Below are 18,433 nucleotides of genomic sequence, written 5' to 3' on the forward strand. Positions count from 1 at the left end.
TACACTTCTTTTGGATTCATACCAAAAAGAGACATTAAATTTTGGGTTACAATTATTTTTATCCCATATTTCTATACCGGAGAGTTTAGGAATTATGTAGCAAATGCAAGAGTCTTTTTACTGAGTTCAGATACTGTGCATGATATGTTGGCCCTTGAATGTAAATAACGCAAAACATTAGGAATATTTTTATCAACTGAATCGATGAAGGCGATGGGCGCGTTCATCTACTTTTTAAGAGTAGTACGTGTATAGAAAATAAGCAATAAGACGATTGTGTGCGGAACTATAGATTCATGTATCCTGTGCGGGCGGCCTTCCATCGACCCTCATTGGGTAACCCGGAAGTAATGTGCAGTAGCCGTGTTTGCAGCTGGTACATCCGTCAAGACATTCGTGGTTCCATCTCTAGCAGGGTTAGCACATACTGGATAGGCTGGACACCACAGTGTATCATTTACCGACTATTCATTTCAAATTTCTCTTTGGGAACATGAACGGTAACGACAGAGCTTAGTTTAGCACTGAAGTTTCGGATCATTCTTCCTACAGATGGGATTCAAGTGCCCTGTGGTCTCATACAGGTAGGTTGTGCGGAAGCTTGTGACTTGCCTCTTGCAAATTAATGTCAAGGCCTTATTTGTTTGAGATTCCACAAGATTGAAATAAGCACATTATATTGTTTCGTGTACGCTACTATTAAATCATGGTGTGCCAAGTATAAATTCCCTAATTTGTATTTAGTTTTCTTTGTTGTATCTTATCTGTTGGTCCAGGAATGTGGGCGATAAAATAAGGTACATTTTTGAAGCAAGGTGGGAGTTGGCAAGACGGTGCATCTATTGTCATATATTTATTCCCATGGCCTCCGATCGCAAGTGTCCCATGGGCCGAGTTGAACGGATACATTGTAAAATATAAGGCTGTAAATGATAAACGCGCGCTATGCATTCCTTCGGTTTGTACGGTCAAGCGCATGCATGCGGTTTCATAAGCTAACAAAAGGCCTAGGTGCTGTGGCTGGCCTTTACAGTCGCAGAAATATTGCACATTCAAGGTTGAAATTATATGCATAGTCGCAGTATCTAGTTTATCTAGTCTAGTTGTCAAACTAGACTAGATAAACTAAGACTGATGGAACCCATCTGAATCGATATTTGTGCACTCGTGTTAAGCAGGTAGATATGAAGCCAGGCTATGATCTGAACATGATTGATGGTATTATCAATTATTCGTTTTCGATGATTTCTGATGTAAAGATATAACTGTTTTCGCGACGTCTTGTAAACATCAACGATGACCGCTTCAATTGAAACGCATCGGTTTTCATTTTCGAGCCTGCCATGTTTTTGTCAAACACGGCAGCCAATAATCAATAAGAATAACAAAGTATTTTGTTTTTCATATATTGTTGTCTGATTGAATGGGTTTGTTTTCTTTTTTTATATATATATATATATATATATATATACAGATGTTGACCAGCGGTGGACCAAGACCAAGATCAATTTTCTACAATGCTTGGGCTGCAGGGTAACGCTTCATCTTCTAAAGTGTATCGTTGTATGGCTTGTTCAGCAACCTTCACTGGACTGTCTACTTTGCTGGTCCATCAAGCAACACATGCCAATGCATTGACCAAAGTTCATTCTTCAGAAACATCAGAAAAGGCCCAACCTGAGGAAGCAGTACATGGAAGCAACCCTCAGTTGGATCAGCCTACGCCGCCACCACCTTTGCCTGAATGCCCTTCATTCTATATTTGTGATTGTGGAGAAGAGTTTCGGGACTTTAATCTTATGCTAGTGCATAAGCGTTCACATATATCTACCCAACAGCGTCTGCAACCTTTGAATAGCAATATATTCCACTCGGTTAAAGAAGAATATGCCCAGGACACTTCTGCCCATCTCGAACCCCTTAGAAAAACCTTTACCCTACCAGTTGTGTCCATGAGTTACCCCTCAACCTCTGTGTCTTTAACCTCTGAAGTTGTCACTTCCAGAGACCCTGTAATTGATAGCACATTGCCAAATCACAATGTTGTAGGCATAAACCTTGAGGAAGCTATTGTAAGCAATCCTCCGGATAAAAAAGGCTTACACGCAGATTCGAATACACAAGAAGCCAATATTTTGAGTGTACAGGAGCCTCGGCCAACTGCCATACAAGCCTCATCTTCCAATGTAAAGGCATTTTCTATCCCTAGTATGACAACCACACAGGCTGGGAAAGAGCCCAAAAATAAGAATTTGATGAAGATGCTTGCTACTGCATATATGAGCCGGTTTCAGGCCTCTAAGAGTGAAAACCCAAGTCAGGAAGAGGTCGTCCCTAAAAATGAAAACATCCCATTTGAGATAACATCAGAAACTGCTTCAGATCCCACACCCACTTCAATTTCACTGTTAAGGACTCAAATAGGAAAATCTCGTCCTAAGAGCAAGTCTCCCACAGTTGGCAAAATTCTTGATTCTAGTAAAAAGAGCATTGTGTCTCTGACGCAGACCTTCTCCCCCGTGGTGCTCCTTGAAACCCGTCAGAAGCTTATTGATTCTAGCAGTAACGGTACATGTGGGAGATATCAATGTGGCCGATGTCGTAAGGTGTTTCAGGACTTGGACAGTTTGACTGAACATCATTTCTTGCACAGAAAAGAGAGAATTAAATGCTGTCGTTACTGTAAGCAACTTATAATTGGAAAACTGCCATTTCCTGACAACCATATATGTGCTCAGTCAGCTGGCATTGCAATTCACAATTCTAATGCAAAGCAAAAGACATTGCCGTTTGTACAAAAAACTGCAATATTCCATAGCCTAAAGCAACAGAGCATTATAAATAAGGCAAAAAAAGCATTCTTTTGTCCAGTATGCAAGCACAGCTATGCACGAAGGTACAACCTTAAAATGCATAAGTGCCAAGGCCCAATATCTCTTTCTCAGCATGCCACTTCCCCTATTGCAAAAAAGAAAACGCAGAGCTCAGAAAGTAAGGTCATTACCAATGCACAAGTTGATGAAGGGTCTCAGAATTGCAAGAGTGTTGCAGTGGGAACAGCAGTAATTGGTAACATCAAAGTAGAAGTAACTCCACCCAGTTCAGGACATCAAAAATATCCTGATGTGTCCCGGTCAGGCTCGGCCAATAGCTTTTTACCCTTCTACCCCAGACCACCCGTGCAAAGGCAACCCAAGGATGTCATTCCAGGCAACAGCTTGCTCCAGCAAGTAGAAAAGGAAAGCAGGGATACAGCTGTTGTTCCTCAACAAGAGGATAATGGCGGACAATGGAGGGTTCCCTTGGATGATGAAATGGAAGAATTGGAGTGTACCATGGGGACAGGTGACGATTATATAAAATCTAAGAAAACCATACCCGTCGCTACTGTAAATAAAACTCAAAAGACTGGCCTAAGCTTTTTTATCAGAGATGGTGCAAAACGTTACCCATGCAATAAATGTCAGAAGACTTATAGCCGGCCTTCCACCTTAAGGAGGCATCTGAGACTCTGTGGGTTCAGGCCACATGGAACGGTGACAGCACAACACCAAAACACTAAGGTCCATAATGTTTTGGGGCCAAAATCGCAATTTTCCTCTAAGGTGAACCCCATCTTTAATTGCATTTTCTGTGGAAAGACATTTAATCGTAAGGACAACATGGTGACTCATCGTAGGAAATGCCAGATAAAAAGGGCAATGCCCGGAATGAACAGTGGAGCGTTGCAGCAAAATCTTCCAGTCATAGAGTCTGAAGGACAACGGCAGCAGCCACAAGATGAGAGTGCGAACTGGGGTGTGATGTCGCTGCCCTCTGTTCTTCCAAGAAGAGTGACATGTGAATGTGGCGCTGGCTTTACATCTCCAAAACTACTTCTGGAGCATCTGCAAAAACACGCACAGGAGTCGTATACATGTCCTACTTGTGGTGAGACGGTCGCTTCCTGGGCTGACTATGAAGTTCATCTGCAGATCCACATGCATCCTCACAACCACCTCTACAAGGGTCTTCAGCCACAACGATCCCAGCCCCTGTTGCTGCGTTTTCAACAGCCGCTGCTGTCTAAATCTGTTCCCAAGCCTCAACTTAAGCAGCCCCGCCTCACACAGCCTTCCTTTAAGCATCCCCAGCTCCCGCAGCTCCCAACACCAGTCAAGAAGCTGCAGCGCATTGTATGCATGCGATGTAACAACACCTTCTCCAACCACTGCAATCTGCGAAAGCACATAACTCTAAATCGCTGCAAAGGTGGACGCGCCACAGTTCCCCCCAAGGGGGGTCACTGTTCCCGCTGCAACACCAACTTCCACAGCATCATCAGCCTCGTGTTCCACCAGCGGAGCGGAGCCTGCAAGCTGGCGGTCAAACCCGTCCGCTGCAATATCTGTCTGCGCTGGTTTGGCACAGAGGACGGGCTGCAGAAACATCTGCTCACACACAAACAATCCCAAACCGTTCACTGTGATGTTTGCCAGGGAAGTTACTCAAGTCTTAAGTCCCTCAAAAACCACCGCAGGAAGATTCACGGCATCAGGGCTGGAGGGCACGATGCGCTGCCGCTGGCGGTGCCGAAACTGGAAAAGTCCTTGTAATTTTTGCTTGTTTATTCTGTACATACATTGTGCCACTGCTTTTTAGGGAAAATGGTGTCTTATTGGCTGCTCCTTACCCAATTTGTCAAGTGTTTTCTTTTTATATACCACGCATAAATAGGTGTACAGCTCCATCTGTGAATTATTTTGTGATAATGTAAACTAAGGCATTTGAAATGATTAATAGAAGCTGTGTGTTTTAACCTTTGATTTATCTAGTAGCTGATAGTCAATTAATGTATGTGTTTGTTTGGCTTGTTCCTACTGTAATAAAGTCATCAAGGTATTTGGTGTTTGGACTATTGATTATCATTAGGTTTATTTTACTTAAAGACTTTAAGTTTTGTTATTACTCTGCACAATCTATAAGACTACTTAAATAAATAATGATCCCCTTTCACAGAGCAGAGCGTTTTAAATTTTTGCTAAATAATATTTTTTTTTGTTGATAAAGTACACATGGACCACCATAGAACATCCATGTCTTACACAAGTAGACATGGGTAGAAGCAAAACATGTCAATTACATGTCAGGTTTTGGCTTTAGTACAATTTATATTTTATATTATGAACCCACGTAAGTATTGATTATAAAACGTACACAGACTTCATGGTACTCTTCCCAGGATTTAATGGATTACATTTTTCTGAATAGACTAACCAAATGCAAATTCTTTATTTGTATTGGTACTTACAAGCTTCCGTACCACACATTTTGGTGTTGGCGGGATTGACGTTTGTGACGTATGTACGTTTTACGTAAAAGAACAAGCCCTAGTTCTAGCTGTAGCAACTAGCACCCGGTAGTTTTTTTTTCATATTGATTACTTATTGTACGCGGTTATTTTATACATTTAGGTGTTGTTCCACTTGGATGATCAGACAATAGCCTACGATAGTACAAATATGGGTCTAGGCTTTTTATAGCACGGACTGTGTGCAGGTAAGACCATTCTATCAGCTTGTATGCTACGCTAATATTTAATATTTTAATAACATGAGTTGGCAGCACCGACTTACAATTTACCAATCGTATAATGAGTAATCAATCCGCATTTGAGAATTGCGTTCTAGCGTTGAGTTAGATGATATACATACTTTGATTTATGCTCAACTTATGTAGCCGTTAACTCTTGGAAACGAAACGTGATTTGCTTTGCATGCAACACGAATATATAGCAGAGCTGTTCTGGTCATGCGTTATGGGATATAAACATAGTTAATATGAACAGCCACTTGTGCCTTATTTGTTTTGTTTATCTAATATGTTCAAACTCTTTCGACAGAACTATATTCTGGACTCAAGGACCGTTTCAAGAATCATCGATCATGCAGAGAAGTCAAGGACAACACTTAAGAGGACCCTTCTCCGGGATCACAAGCATGGACGAAGGCTTTACAAAAAGCAATGATCTTTTTTGCTTCAGCTGTGAGAATATATTTCCAAGCATTGCGTTTTTGGAGGAACACTGTTGTCCAGCTACGACTCACATCTGCTCTTGTGGAACTGAGTTCCCTTTGTATTTGGATTTGGTTGCCCACAGCAAAACCCACCCACCTGGACACAGTGTTGTTGACCATAAAGCTGTAAGAAGGCGCAGATTTGATAGGGAGCAGGAGGAGAATCTCAGACTTTCCGCTCAGCAGGGCCCCTCGTCTTTAATTGGTTTCAGCACCAAACCAGCATCCTCTTTAGAGGTTGTGTCAAAACGGCAAGTCCCCCTGCAGTCAACTCCACCTAATTCCGAGAGGATTTCTAAACTGTTCCGTAGTTCAGCTGCACCAACTGTGGACCTCTGGACTATTTATCAACCAGTGGTGTTGATAAAGATGCCATCGTTTAAGAATAAAGGGACTTATCGTTGTGGTAAATGTTTGCAGAGATTTTCAACAAAAAGTAATCTCGTTTTGCACTACAATACTCATGCCAGAGATAAAGTCTTTGGGTGCATAGGTTGTGGAGTGCTTCTCTCCAGCAACAAATCGTTGCCTCAGTACCATCAATGTAATTCGCCCAACAGTTTCCTTGCAGCAGGAGTGATCACGACTCGTGCAGTTTGTGGCCAAAAGCCCAACATGCTATCTGGGGAACAGACCGTACTTCCATCTAATAAACAGCTTAACGCAACGGCCCCTAAAATTATACGATTGAAGACCTATGCTCGCCCACATTCAAACCTGGCAAACAAACCCACGCAGGCAACCTTTACCATGGATGCATTCCCTTGTGGAGTCTGCCGTGTAGCATTTGAAAGTGTTAAGTTACTTCAGCGGCACAAATGCATTGAAGCCCAGAGAATTGTGCTAAATAAGTCCATACCCAGACCACAGTCAAGCACTCCGTGGCGGAGCATCACTTCCCTGAAGAGCCCGTATCCTCTCCCCCAAACAGCAAGAAGCAAAAACCATAGCGTTGCACCTTTCAGCGTTGGCCACGCTTATCGAAACAAGAATGTGGTGCTCACCAATGGGCAAGGGGGGCAGCCTGTAAGAGAGAAAACTGATTTGGATTCAGATGATGACTGTTATATTATTGAAAGCTCCTCGAAAAAAGCTAACAAGATGTGCAATTTATCCTCATCCCTCTATCTTCAAAAGAATCAATGAATGTATGTATATGTGTATGTATATATGTATGTATGGTGGATCACCTTTTTGCTTATTACAGTGGGCAGATTTTGCAGCACTTTTTCTTTTCATCAGAACAAGTTGTGGATTTTGTGTAATGATTTTCGGGATGTAGATAGTATGGCATTTTTTTTATTTTTTATGATCTTGAATGAGAACAAATGTAATGGTTGACCAAAAAATGCCTTTTTTCAGAATTACAAAATACTAATGAAATAAAAACACGTATTTTGAAGCTGAAGTTATGGATTTTGGTGTGGTCATTGTTTTGGAAACCTTTTACTTCAGCGAATGTAAATATTAGAAGATATATATCTTGTCATATGTCAAATCAAATTTTTTAAATATCCATATTTACTTCCTATTAAAAAAAAAAATGTATATAGTTCTTTGAATGAATTCATAATTTTCGGTGTTGGTAATGCAAGTGTATAGTGTGTGTTTAAGTAATTAAAGGCCATGGATGAACATACCAAGAGGTCGAGCATGTCCAAGGTAAAGACGAAATAATGGTCTGTGGAGGACTTACAAGCATGTCTCAATCTAACGCAGAATCTGGTTTTTTTCGAAAGAGGACTATTAAACTACGGAATTTGGAAGTTAAAGATCAGGAGTAATGGCAGCATAAATTAGTATGAAAGTAGAGGATTAAGGAAACTAAATGTAAATCTCCGATAGGGGCGGTAATGAAACTTATTGGATCATCCTTCACATATACAACGAAGAAGAATGACCGTGACGACAGTTGAATGCGACGAGGTTGATTCATGCTGGCTTTCCCGGGACCACCACAGACATGCAAAAGTATCCAAACTTTATAGACACGACAAAAACAACCAGGAGGACTTTTCGGAAACCAACAAACCAGCCCAAAATTGTTTCGTGAAGTGCAATGACAGAACTAAACGTGGTAGAGGTAGCGCGGCACTAGCTTGGCGAACTTCTTCACTTCAGACCCTTCGGTGGTGAGCGACGGCAGACAGCGCAAGGAAGGTTCACGTAGGACGCCTAGTGGGTAAGTATTGTAGACTTGTGTGTTTACGTTTACGTTTTAATAAGGTTTGATAACATTGTACGACGATCAGTGCTGATATTCAATGTAAAGTTAAGTCTGCCTGCTGAAAATATACGAGCTACTTCCACCCAATGCTAGTGGCTGGAGGTTACTAAAAAGTATTATTTATTTTATAAGATGCAAACTGCTTTGTCAAGCAAACGATTAACTGTTATTAATTCTGAATATAAACAATTTTTTGCCACCCTTCTGGCTAATATTTTGAGACGGCTGTGATACAAAAATTAGAAGTTCTTGGGCCAAAGGCTTGTCTAGCATGATTCTTTAGTGTAGACACCATTATATCCTCAGATTGTCTAGCATGATTCTTTAGTGTAGACACCATTTTAGCCGCAGATTGTCTAGCATGATTCTGGGGTGTAGGCAGGCACACAGTGTGGGTTTATGTCTAACTAAGTATCTTCTCCTGAGATGATGTGAATGGAGCATTGAAGTAATGGTTATGTGCTTGGACTGTGCCTTCCCATTAAAAGTAATCCCAGTGTGAACCCAAACTAAACCAGGGAGGAAGTCATCATAGTAACAAATAAGCTGCTGGTTCTGCCCAGATACAACTGAACTACAGGTGTGAAAGTACCCCAGTTGTTGTGGTCCGATGGAGCGGTGCTCAAAAGTGACGTCAATTAATAAATCAATGTGATGAACATTGACCAATCGTAAGGGTTTAACAAATAGCCCAACCCAAATCTGATTACATCCGCCAAAAGTAGCTTTTGTTTATACTCTATTCAATTCTGTTCTCATTGGTGCCACTTCCAGCTTTCATTGACAATCGTAGAGAAGCCTTTTATTTGGCCTGTTTCTGTGTTTGAATAAATTGACTACACATTTTAATCATATATTTTTTCTATTTTCTATTTCTCAGGTGGCTGAAAATAGGACGACGACGACAATCATGACTCGAAATCCCAAAGTGAACAGAGACTAGGAATGCTATCGTCTGGCTTCCACGCATCATGTGTCTTCCTGTGAATTCACAAACAATTGGTGAGATGAATGGCCGCACAGTTGTCAATGTCACTAGTAGGTATGGAAGAAGAATCGAGTAGTATGCAAAACAAACGTGAACCCCCTACAGCTGTCCCTCCAGGACTTCCTGTGGAGGTCAGTAGAAAATCAGGAAGACTTAATCCAGAATTCACTTCTGACACACAGCCATCAGGTTTTTTGGCCAGCAGCCACATTGTAAACTCACTAACAATACATCAGAATATTTGCAACAACAAAAGAGACTCCATGGAAGAAATGTCTGGGAATACTGAGACTTGTTTACCGGGGGCAACAGGAGATCAGGCAACCCCTGTGGTAGTCCGTAGAAAACGAGGCAGACCTCGGAAGCGCAAAAACAGAAATCCTTACTCGCAACCAGCCAGGGCAATGGATTGTAATGTCCCCGTTCATTCGAAGGTAATTGATGGATTGGGTTGGCCACACAATGAAGACTCCATTTCAAATGAACTAATAGCTACAACTAATACCACTAATGGTGTTGACAGTCTGACCGTCATCACTGCAACTCAAAGTCAGACTACTTATCATTCAGATTCTGTTTCAGAACCTGACAATAGCACAGAAAAGCTTAGAAAGAAAGGAGGAAGACCTAGAAAACAGAGACTTACCTCTTTAGCAAGTAGTCCTGTAGCTGAGGCAGATGGAGCCTGGATCTCTACGGAGGACCTACAACCGGTTGCCTCAAGAGACCCAAACAAATCTCATCTCAATACATTAGAGTGCAGTAGATATGGGAGGAAAAGGAGTCTTAAACTGCATTTCAAAATATTCAAAATGGAGCAGGAAGATGAGCCTGAGGATAGCTTAGAGGCCTGCTTACCGAGAAGAAAAAAAGTGAGGCGATTTCACTGCAAGATGTGTGATCGTTCATATCAATTTAAGTCTCAATGCATTCAACATGAACTAAGTCATGTAGAAAAGCCATTTCTCTGTCGTCTATGTGGAATCCGTTTTGGCAAAGAGTTGAACTTAACGCTTCATCTTAAAAATCAACATAAGTCTTATACAAATAGTCCAAAGAGCAAGAAACACATGCAGTGCTCAAAATATTCTGACCATGTGGAAAAGGAATATGAAAACTTAAACCAAGATTCAGACTTTGACTTCCATCAATCTGTTGCCTCAAAACAAAGGAAAGGAATGGTTTGCCTGGACTGTGGGAAACAATTTGCCTATCATTCTGCCCTGCAAAGACATATGCATGTCCACACAGGTGCCAAGCCACACAAATGCGATGTATGTGGGAAAGGCTTTTGTCAGCATTACTTTCTTTGTGTTCATCAACTGACACACTGGTCAGAGAATCGTTACAACTGCTTGGATTGTTTTGATTCATTCACTGAATTTTTGAAAGCTAAAAACCATGTTTGCAGATCTGTGAAGTCTGGGCAAGGTAGTCGTATCCCAGGGCGATCCAAGGTATCACTATCATACACATGTGACATCTGCAAGAAAACTTTTTTCATTTTGAAAGACTTCCACCTGCATGTCAAAGCCCACAGTAGTGCCAAGTTGTACCACTGTTTGATGTGTGGTAAGCTTTTTAGTTTCCAATCGGAATACAACGCACATCAATATTACTGCAAGAAAAGAAGGGCAGAAAATAAGTCTGCAGTGAAGTTTGCAACCGGTCGACGTTCGGAGCTCTTGTTCACAGGGCCAAATTCTATGCCCTCGGTCCGAGCTTCCACGTCTCAAGGGGACAATTCTAGCAACATGCCATTACAATCGCTACAGATCCATCCCAAGGAATTTGTGGCCTCAAATAATCCTTTTCACTCCACCGTTATACCTCAAACTCGCTCACCTTTTGTGTCCAAGTTAAATAATCTTGATAACCGGTCCGACCCCAGGAAATATCTATGCCCCCACTGTGGACGATTATTTAGGCATATGGGAAGACTGCGAGCGCACATGCTCACTCATGCACAAGGTCAAAGCTACACCTGTGGTTGTTGTGGAAAGACCCTTGACAGTTGGTCGAAACTGTGGCACCATCAGAGAGTCCATAGGCAGAAACAGGGACGGTTCACTTGCCCTGAGTGTGGTCAGGGTTTTCGTTTTGCTGAACCCTATAAAAGACATATGGCCGGGCACCCGGAGTACCAATGGATTCAGAGAAAGTCTAAGAAGGTGCCCCTGCCTTATCAGTGTGAGCTCTGCTGCACCAGCTTCGAGACACTCGATTTGCTGTTCAGCCACCAGTCCTGCCATTTCTCAGGTGTGCGCAAGGTCAAACCTTTTCATTCATCACTCGATGGTCATTCTCCTGAGAGGGCTTTAAGCTTGCCCGTGAACCATCATCTATCCCACAGTGAACCCCAGTGTAGTAACATGGACATTTCCCTCTCTCCTCCGGCACCCAGCCTTCAAGAAAGCGTTGCACTACAATATCCAAATCAGTTTTTTCATGCATCCAAAGTGTGTGATGTGTCTCCAGAGGACATTAGATGTGTTGTGTGTGGTAGCTGCTATCCTGGCATCTCAGAACTCTATCTACATTATTTGCAGCATGCCAGACGACAGTTGTAACCAAAAAGTTATGTTTTCTATCCACACAGGCTATTTCCTTCCTGCCACTATTAGGTTTGTTGCCTATTTGTACATTTATTTAGTAAACAATAATGATGTACTGTAAATGTTATTCTGTGTTTAATGCTCTCAACAAATTCATTCAAATCAGAAAATACAGTGGGTCTTTATGTTTGAAGATGGTTTTAAGCTGTATTTGATCAGTTGTACTAGCAAGTTGTTACAGGATTAGTGATGCCCCTTTATTTTTTACTGGAAACCAGCTTGCTCCTTGTCGGTGCTATATTTGTTTAATCTGTTGTTAAACCATGAGGTATTTTATGCATATGTGACGATGATGTCTCAACCAAATGACATGAATGTGCATTCCACAATTGCGTTAGTGGCGATTGTTTTTGATGGAAAGCTGTAATAAATATCTGTATTTTATTTTTTTAAAGAGTTGGTTTCTGTCTGTGGTATTACACTACTGTTAGGAGGTGGTCCTATGTCACATTCTATGATGGCAAATGTCTTGTCAATCAGGCTTATTTAGTCGTGTTCCCAATCAATTGATAATCTAGTATTCTTACAAGTCATATTAAAAAATGTCATTAAACCACACTCAAGAAAAACTCATGTTTCTCTTTTTTATATTAAAATTATTATTATGTTGAGACTATTCTAACAATAGACAATTGTAGGACAAACTTTATTGTTTGACAATACTAAACTACAGAATAGAGACACTGAACATGTTAAATAAAAGTGTTTAATTTAGTTGGAGGACATGGTGCTCGTGATCCAGGAGTTGTAGTTGCAGACCTTGGCGTAGACATCAGGCTTGTTCCTCTGGGCACATCCATAACCCCAGGACACCACTCCCTGGAGCTGCCCATTGCACACCACGGGGCCACCGGAGCCACCCTGAGACACAAACATCAGAATCAGCTACTGGCCAAGTATTACAGTGAGTCAAAGACGGAATGCTGTTCTCTTTCCATACCTAGCAGGAGTCCTTGCCTCCCTCAAGGAATCCAGCACAGAACATGTTGGAGGTGATCTGTCCAGGGTAGGCACTCTTGCAGCTGCTGTCACTCAGGATGGGGGCATCCAGGCACATCAGGCCGTCGGGTGAGTTGGCTGAAGGGACAGGAGAGCAGTTCTGGTTTAACATGACTTTGTGACGGCTGGGGAGATGTCCTATCCACCCGTTTGGTTGGTGGTGTTCTTACAGCCAGAGGCGAGGGTGTTTCCCCATCCAGAGATCAGACAACGGCTTCCAGAGCCGGCACAGCTGGAGGGCAGGACCACGGCGCGGACGTAGCTGTTCAGGGTGGCGGGCTTGCTCAGCTTGATCAGCATGATGTCGTTATCCAGGTTGCGGCTGCTGTATCTGGGGTGCTTGATGACCTTCACAGAGTTGATGAACTGCTCTGTGCCCCGAGACGCACCTGGATGTGGCTGTGGTAAGGAAGGTTTAAAACTGGGTTGAGGTGATAGTTTGAATCCAACATCCATTGTTTTCACCTAGCCGCCTGTGAGTATTGGGATATGCATTCTTAGATGTTTATCTGCTGGAGGTTTACTCACGACTTGTAGCAGTGAGCAGCAGAGACCACCCAGGTGCTGGAGATCAGGGAGCCACCACAGAAGTGGGAGCCGGAGGTCAGGGACACCTGGTAGGCTGCGGAGTGCTTCCTGCACTCGTATCCCCCCACGATCTTGTCATCCTCATCCTCCAGGGGGGCAGCGACTGATGGAGAATATAATGCCATCAGGGTTGACTAGTGTTGATTATAGTCTTAAAATGTTCCTATTTAGCTTGGAAGCATTACAAATTACAATGTCAAGTTCTTAAGTGGTTGTACTCGCATGCGACTGAACAGAGCCAGGAGAATGAAAGCCTTCATGGTGATTTGTGGCTGTACTTCAGTGAAATGCATTACCGTGCCGTCCGTTATATAGTAAAACCTTCCATTACGTATCTATGTGACCAAGGCCACCCTTTTGCATGTCAGCTTTTCAAATAGTAAGTGTGTGAAATCCCATCTGGCAGCTGATCCATTCCATTGATAAGATTCAGACATTTCCCATAGGGCCTATATTTGGCAATCGTACGACAATATACTATCTCACTGATAAATGTATGTACATTTTAACATTATTCACTAATAACATTGATTTATCAGACATTTAAAATACAATGGCCATGATTATAACTTTGGTTCTATAACATTACGTTATTTATAGAAAGAAAAAAGTATATTTTCAAAATATCTATATTTTTGCGAGGGTACTCTTTCGTTTTTCTGCATGATACATTGCTGTTGAGTGGAGAAATTGGCCAAACAATGTGACTATAATAGATAACCTTATTTTTTAATAAAATGTTCTTATTTAACCCAAGTCTCCACGTTTTGTTTTCAATAAGGGCCGTCTGCTAAATAGAAAATGAAGGAATCTGAGAATCAAAACATGTATTGCATTAGTGCAGGTCTTTGCACTATATGGGGATTGTCAAACATCCACTTATATCTTGCATTAATGTATATTGTTCTTATTCAAATATTTGGCGATGAGACAAGACTAAGTGAGGTGACTTAAGGATCCTGCGAGATCACATTTACCTTTTGTAGAACAATCTTTATTATTGGCATGCCTTTCTTAAAAGTTACAGTGAAACAATGTAAGTTTAGTTGGAGGACATGGTGCTCCTGATCCAGGAGTTGTAGTTGCAGACCTTGGCGTAGACACCAGGCTTGTTCCTCTGGGCACAGCCATAACCCCAGGACACCACTCCCTGGAGCTGCCCGTTGCACACCACGGGGCCACCGGAGTCACCCTGAGACACAAACATCAGAATCAGCTACTGGCCAAGTAATTACCGGTGAGTCAGAAAGACAGATGCTGTTCTCTTCCATACCTGGCAGGGGAAGCTGTCCTTGCCTCCCTCAAGGGAATCCAGCACAGAACATGTTGGAGGTGATCTGTCCAGGGTAGGCACTCTTGCAGCTGCTGTCACTCAGGATGGGGGCATCCAGGCACATCAGGCGGTCGGGTGAGTTGGCTGAAGGGACAGGAGGGCAGTTCTGGTTTAACATGACTTTGTGACGGCTGGGGAGATGTCCTATCCACCCGTTTGGTTGGCGGTGTTCTTACAGCCAGAGGCGAGGGTGTTTCCCCATCCAGAGACAGACAACGGCTTCCAGAGCCGGCACAGCTGGAGGGCAGGGACACGGCGCGGACGTAGCTGTTCAGGGTGGCGGGCTTGCTCAGCTTGATCAGCATGATGTCGTTATCCAGGTTGCGGCTGCTGTATCTGGGGTGCTTGATGACCTTCACAGAGTTGATGAACTGCTCTGTGCCCTCATTGGTAGCAATGTTGTGCTCTCCGAGACGCACCTGGATGCGGCTGCGGGCAGGAAGGTTTAATGACTATTAGATCTCCATAGATCCCCATCCTCCACAGAAGGGTGAGTAGGGTTTGATGGTAATCAACAGTTCATAGGATGACTTTTCTGCTGGAGGTTTACTCACGACTTGTAGCAGTGAGCAGCAGAGACCACCCAGGTGCTGGAGATCAGGGAGCCACCACAGAAGTGGTAGCCGGAGGTCAGGGACACCTGGTAGGCTGCCGAGTGCTTCCTGCACTCGTATCCCCCCACGATCTTGTCATCCTCATCCTCCAGGGGGGCAGCGACTGATGGAGAATATAATGTAATCAGGGTTGACTAGTGTTAAAAATGTTTACTGTTAACAGTACAGTACAGGTGATGGAATTTAAGCTGTTTTAAAATTTTCATATTTAGCTTGGCAGCACTACAAATTACAATGTAAAGTTATTTAGTTGCAGTACTCACATGCGACTGTGAACAGAGCCAGGAGAATGAAAGCCTTCATGGTGATGTGTGGCTGTACTTCAGTGAAATGCATTACCGTGCCCTCCCTTTTATGACAACAACTTCCATTCAGTATCTCTGTGACCAAGGTCACCCTTTTACTTGCATGTCAGCTTTTAAAATAGTAAGTATGTGAAATCCCCTCTGGCAACTGATAAATACCATTGATTAAGATGCAAACATTTTCCATAGGAACTATATTTGGCAATTGTAAGACAATATACTATCTGGACTGAAAAACGATGTACATTTTAAAAACATTATTAATAACATTGATTTCTCTGACATTTAACAAACAATGGGCATGATTAAAGCTTGTGTTTTCTTGTTACATTATAGCATTATTTAAAGAAAGAAAAAAGCATATTTTCTAAATGTATATTTTTGCATGGGTAATCTTTCATTTTTTTGCATGATTGCTGTTGAGTGGGGAAATTGGCCTAACAAGGTGTTTATAATGGATAACATTTTTTTTTTTGAAAATGTTCTCACTTCACCTAACTCTCCACATTTTGTTTTCAATAAGGGCCCTCTGCTAAATATAAAAATTAAGGTATCTGAAAATCCAAACACATGTGTTGCATAAGTGGAGGTCTTTGCACTATATGGAATTGTCAAACATCAATTTATATATTGCATTAATGTATATTGTTCTTTTTCACATATTTGGTTATTTTAATTGACATGAGACAAGACTGAATGAGGTGACATAAGGATCCTGTGAGATCACATTTACCTTTTGTAGAAAAATGTATATTATTAGTTTGCCTTTTTTAAAAGATGATTACCTAACCACCTTTCTCATTTATTATTTCGCTTATATTGTTTGTCAAGTATGCCCTATTGACATTTTTCTTTGAGAGGCTTGCTTCTCAAAGATTTTTTTTATACTGTAAGGATAAGTTTAATTTGGAGGTTTGTATTCACAATACCTTAAAAGTCACATAAATCTGAACATATTTTTATGAAAACCATCCTATACTCTATGAATTAAGATTAGTTTTTTTTTCTTGCAGGTCATGAAATTAACTGCTTATTTTATTATTTCATTTATATATTTTTTCTAATATGCAAATGTTTTATATTAGCAAAAATTGCTTTCAAATGTATTTCTTCAATGATGTGATGTAGGCTTACTTTCTATTTAAACCGTTATTTTATTATTTACATCTCATGTTCTTTTACAACTTGCGATTTGGGGCATTACAATTTGCTTAAAGGCATACCTACTTTGCCCTTAATAGTCAGAGCATGGAGGTACTGTCTGTAAAATACATTAATAGGGACCACTTCTTTACTATTACCTTAATCATCAAAACAATCAATGTTTTTTTTTCATAACACATTTTTTTGTTTATTTAAAGAACAAAATATTGGGCATACCCTGACATATGTGTAATTGTGTATCAACATTTAAGATCGCTCCACAACCAGGTAAAAAATGATGTTGGTGATTTAGATAACCCTAACCCAATAGATGAGTAAAAAGCATTACAAAGTCAGCATTCAATTGATTTTGAATAATTTTATTCATATAACATGACATGTTAGTTACAGCAAACAATGTAAGTTTAGTTGGAGGACATGGTGCTCCTGATCCAGGAGTTGTAGTTGCAGACCTTGGCGTAGACACCAGGCTTGTTCCTCTGGGCACAGCCATAACCCCAGGACACCACTCCCTGGAGCTGCCCATTGCACACCACGGGGCCACCGGAGTCACCCTGAGACACAAACATCAGAATCAGCTACTGGCCAAGTATTACAGTGAGTCAGAAAGACAGAATGCTGTTCTCTTTCCATACCTGGCAGGAGTCCTTGCCTCCCTCAAGGAATCCAGCACAGAACATGTTGGAGGTGATCTGTCCAGGGTAGGCACTCTTGCAGCTGCTGTCACTCAGGATGGGGGCATCCAGGCACATCAGGCGGTCGGGTGAGTTGGCTGAAGGGACAGGAGGGCAGTTCTGGTTTAACATGACTTTGTGACGGCTGGGGAGATGTCCTATCCACCTGTTTGGTTGGCGGTGTTCTTACAGCCAGAGGCGAGGGTGTTTCCCCATCCAGAGATCAGACAACGGCTTCCAGAGCCGGCACAGCTGGAGGGCAGGGACACGGCGCGGACGTAGCTGTTCAGGGTGGCGGGCTTGCTCAGCTTGATCAGCATGATGTCGTTATCCAGGTTGCGGCTGCTGTATCTGGGGTGCTTGATGACCTTCACAGAGTTGATGAACTGCTCTGTGCCCTCATTGGTAGCGATGTTGTGCTCTCCGAGACGCACCTGGATGCGGCTGCGGGCAGGAAGGTTTAAAACTGGGTTGAGGTGATAGTTTGAATCCAACATCCATTGTTTTCACCTAGCCGCCTTTGAGGATTGGGATATGCATTATTAGATGTTTATCTGCTGGAGGTTTACTCACGACTTGTAGCAGTGAGCAGCAGAGACCACCCAGGTGCTGGAGATCAGGGAGCCACCACAGAAGTGGTAGCCGGAGGTCAGGGACACCTGGTAGGCTTGCCGATTGCTTCCTGCACTCGTATCCCCCAACGATCTTGTCATCCTCATCCTCCAGGGGGGCAGCGACTGATGAGAATATAATGTATCAGGGTTGACTAGTGTTAAAAATGTTTACTGTTAACAGTACAGTACAGGTGATGGAATTTAAGCTGTTTTAAAATTTTCATATTTAGCTTGGCAGCACTACAAATTACAATGT

The 18,433-nt window shown here is 42.2% G+C and overlaps 5 protein-coding genes across 6 annotated transcripts; 2 read left to right on the forward strand and 3 right to left on the reverse strand.

The window, feature by feature from the left end:
• The first annotated feature begins 110 nt into the window (after nucleotides 1–110).
• im:7147486 (zinc finger protein Xfin) lies at nucleotides 111–7,549 on the forward strand. 2 transcript variants are annotated; one of them, XM_056601785.1, is made up of 4 exons: nucleotides 111–584; nucleotides 1,475–1,533; nucleotides 1,657–5,538; nucleotides 5,882–7,549. In XM_056601785.1, exons 2-3 carry the CDS (start codon nucleotides 1,518–1,520, stop codon nucleotides 4,593–4,595), a joined length of 2,955 nt encoding a protein of 984 aa, XP_056457760.1. In that variant the 5' UTR covers nucleotides 111–584; nucleotides 1,475–1,517; the 3' UTR covers nucleotides 4,596–5,538; nucleotides 5,882–7,549. The 2 variants fall into 2 exon arrangements, with proteins under 2 accessions (XP_056457760.1, XP_056457759.1); XM_056601784.1 differs by having other exon boundaries at nucleotides 1,475–5,538.
• Nucleotides 7,550–7,928: 379 nt separating this feature from the next.
• On the forward strand, nucleotides 7,929–12,747 carry si:dkeyp-84f3.9 (zinc finger protein 16). Its single transcript, XM_056601783.1, has 2 exons — nucleotides 7,929–8,238; nucleotides 9,164–12,747. Exon 2 carries the CDS (start codon nucleotides 9,295–9,297, stop codon nucleotides 11,839–11,841), a length of 2,547 nt encoding a protein of 848 aa, XP_056457758.1. The 5' UTR covers nucleotides 7,929–8,238; nucleotides 9,164–9,294; the 3' UTR covers nucleotides 11,842–12,747.
• Nucleotides 12,748–12,826: 79 nt separating this feature from the next.
• On the reverse strand, nucleotides 12,827–13,418 carry LOC130391578 (trypsin-3-like). Its single transcript, XM_056601788.1, has 2 exons — nucleotides 13,056–13,418; nucleotides 12,827–12,963 (listed from the first exon to the last, which is right to left on the reverse strand). Exons 1-2 carry the CDS (start codon nucleotides 13,339–13,341, stop codon nucleotides 12,827–12,829), a joined length of 423 nt encoding a protein of 140 aa, XP_056457763.1. The 5' UTR covers nucleotides 13,342–13,418.
• A 995-nt stretch (nucleotides 13,419–14,413) lies between these two features.
• Nucleotides 14,414–15,783, reverse strand: LOC130391579 (trypsin-3-like). The gene is given in 7 exon segments (XM_056601789.1): nucleotides 14,414–14,665; nucleotides 14,747–14,779; nucleotides 14,781–14,890; nucleotides 14,983–15,015; nucleotides 15,018–15,235; nucleotides 15,361–15,523; nucleotides 15,684–15,783. Coding segments are annotated over 7 exon segments (780 nt in total). The 5' UTR covers nucleotides 15,757–15,783; the 3' UTR covers nucleotides 14,414–14,515.
• A 1,458-nt stretch (nucleotides 15,784–17,241) lies between these two features.
• Nucleotides 17,242–18,283, reverse strand: LOC130391577 (trypsin-3-like). The gene is made up of 4 exons (XM_056601787.1): nucleotides 18,137–18,283; nucleotides 17,754–18,007; nucleotides 17,525–17,661; nucleotides 17,242–17,443 (listed from the first exon to the last, which is right to left on the reverse strand). The coding sequence occupies exons 1-4, from the start codon at nucleotides 18,280–18,282 to the stop codon at nucleotides 17,294–17,296; spliced, it is 687 nt and encodes a 228-aa protein (XP_056457762.1). The 5' UTR covers nucleotide 18,283; the 3' UTR covers nucleotides 17,242–17,293.
• Between the last annotated feature and the right edge of the window lie 150 nt (nucleotides 18,284–18,433).

This window comes from Gadus chalcogrammus, chromosome 11 (assembly GCF_026213295.1).
Source record: "Gadus chalcogrammus isolate NIFS_2021 chromosome 11, NIFS_Gcha_1.0, whole genome shotgun sequence".
Lineage (NCBI taxonomy): Eukaryota > Metazoa > Chordata > Actinopteri > Gadiformes > Gadidae > Gadus > Gadus chalcogrammus.

Excerpts from the sequence above, each read along its gene's own strand:
- LOC130391577 (XM_056601787.1), bottom strand. The coding sequence starts at position 18,282 with ATGAGGATGACAAGATCGTTGGGGGATACGAGTGCAGGAAGCAATCGG. Across the intron at positions 17,662-17,753 it reads AAACACCCTCGCCTCTGGCT|CCAACTCACCCGACCGCCTG; the intron begins GTAAGAACACCG and ends CTGTCCCTTCAG. Across the intron at positions 17,444-17,524 it reads GAGGCAAGGACTCCTGCCAG|GGTGACTCCGGTGGCCCCGT; the intron begins GTATGGAAAGAG and ends TTTGTGTCTCAG.
- LOC130391578 (XM_056601788.1), bottom strand. The coding sequence starts at position 13,341 with ATGGATGTTGGATTCAAACTATCACCTCAACCCAGTTTTAAACCTTCC. Across the intron at positions 12,964-13,055 it reads AAACACCCTCGCCTCTGGCT|CCAACTCACCCGACGGCCTG; the intron begins GTAAGAACACCA and ends CTGTCCCTTCAG.
- im:7147486 (XM_056601784.1), top strand. The coding sequence starts at position 1,518 with ATGCTTGGGCTGCAGGGTAACGCTTCATCTTCTAAAGTGTATCGTTGT.
- si:dkeyp-84f3.9 (XM_056601783.1), top strand. The coding sequence starts at position 9,295 with ATGGCCGCACAGTTGTCAATGTCACTAGTAGGTATGGAAGAAGAATCG.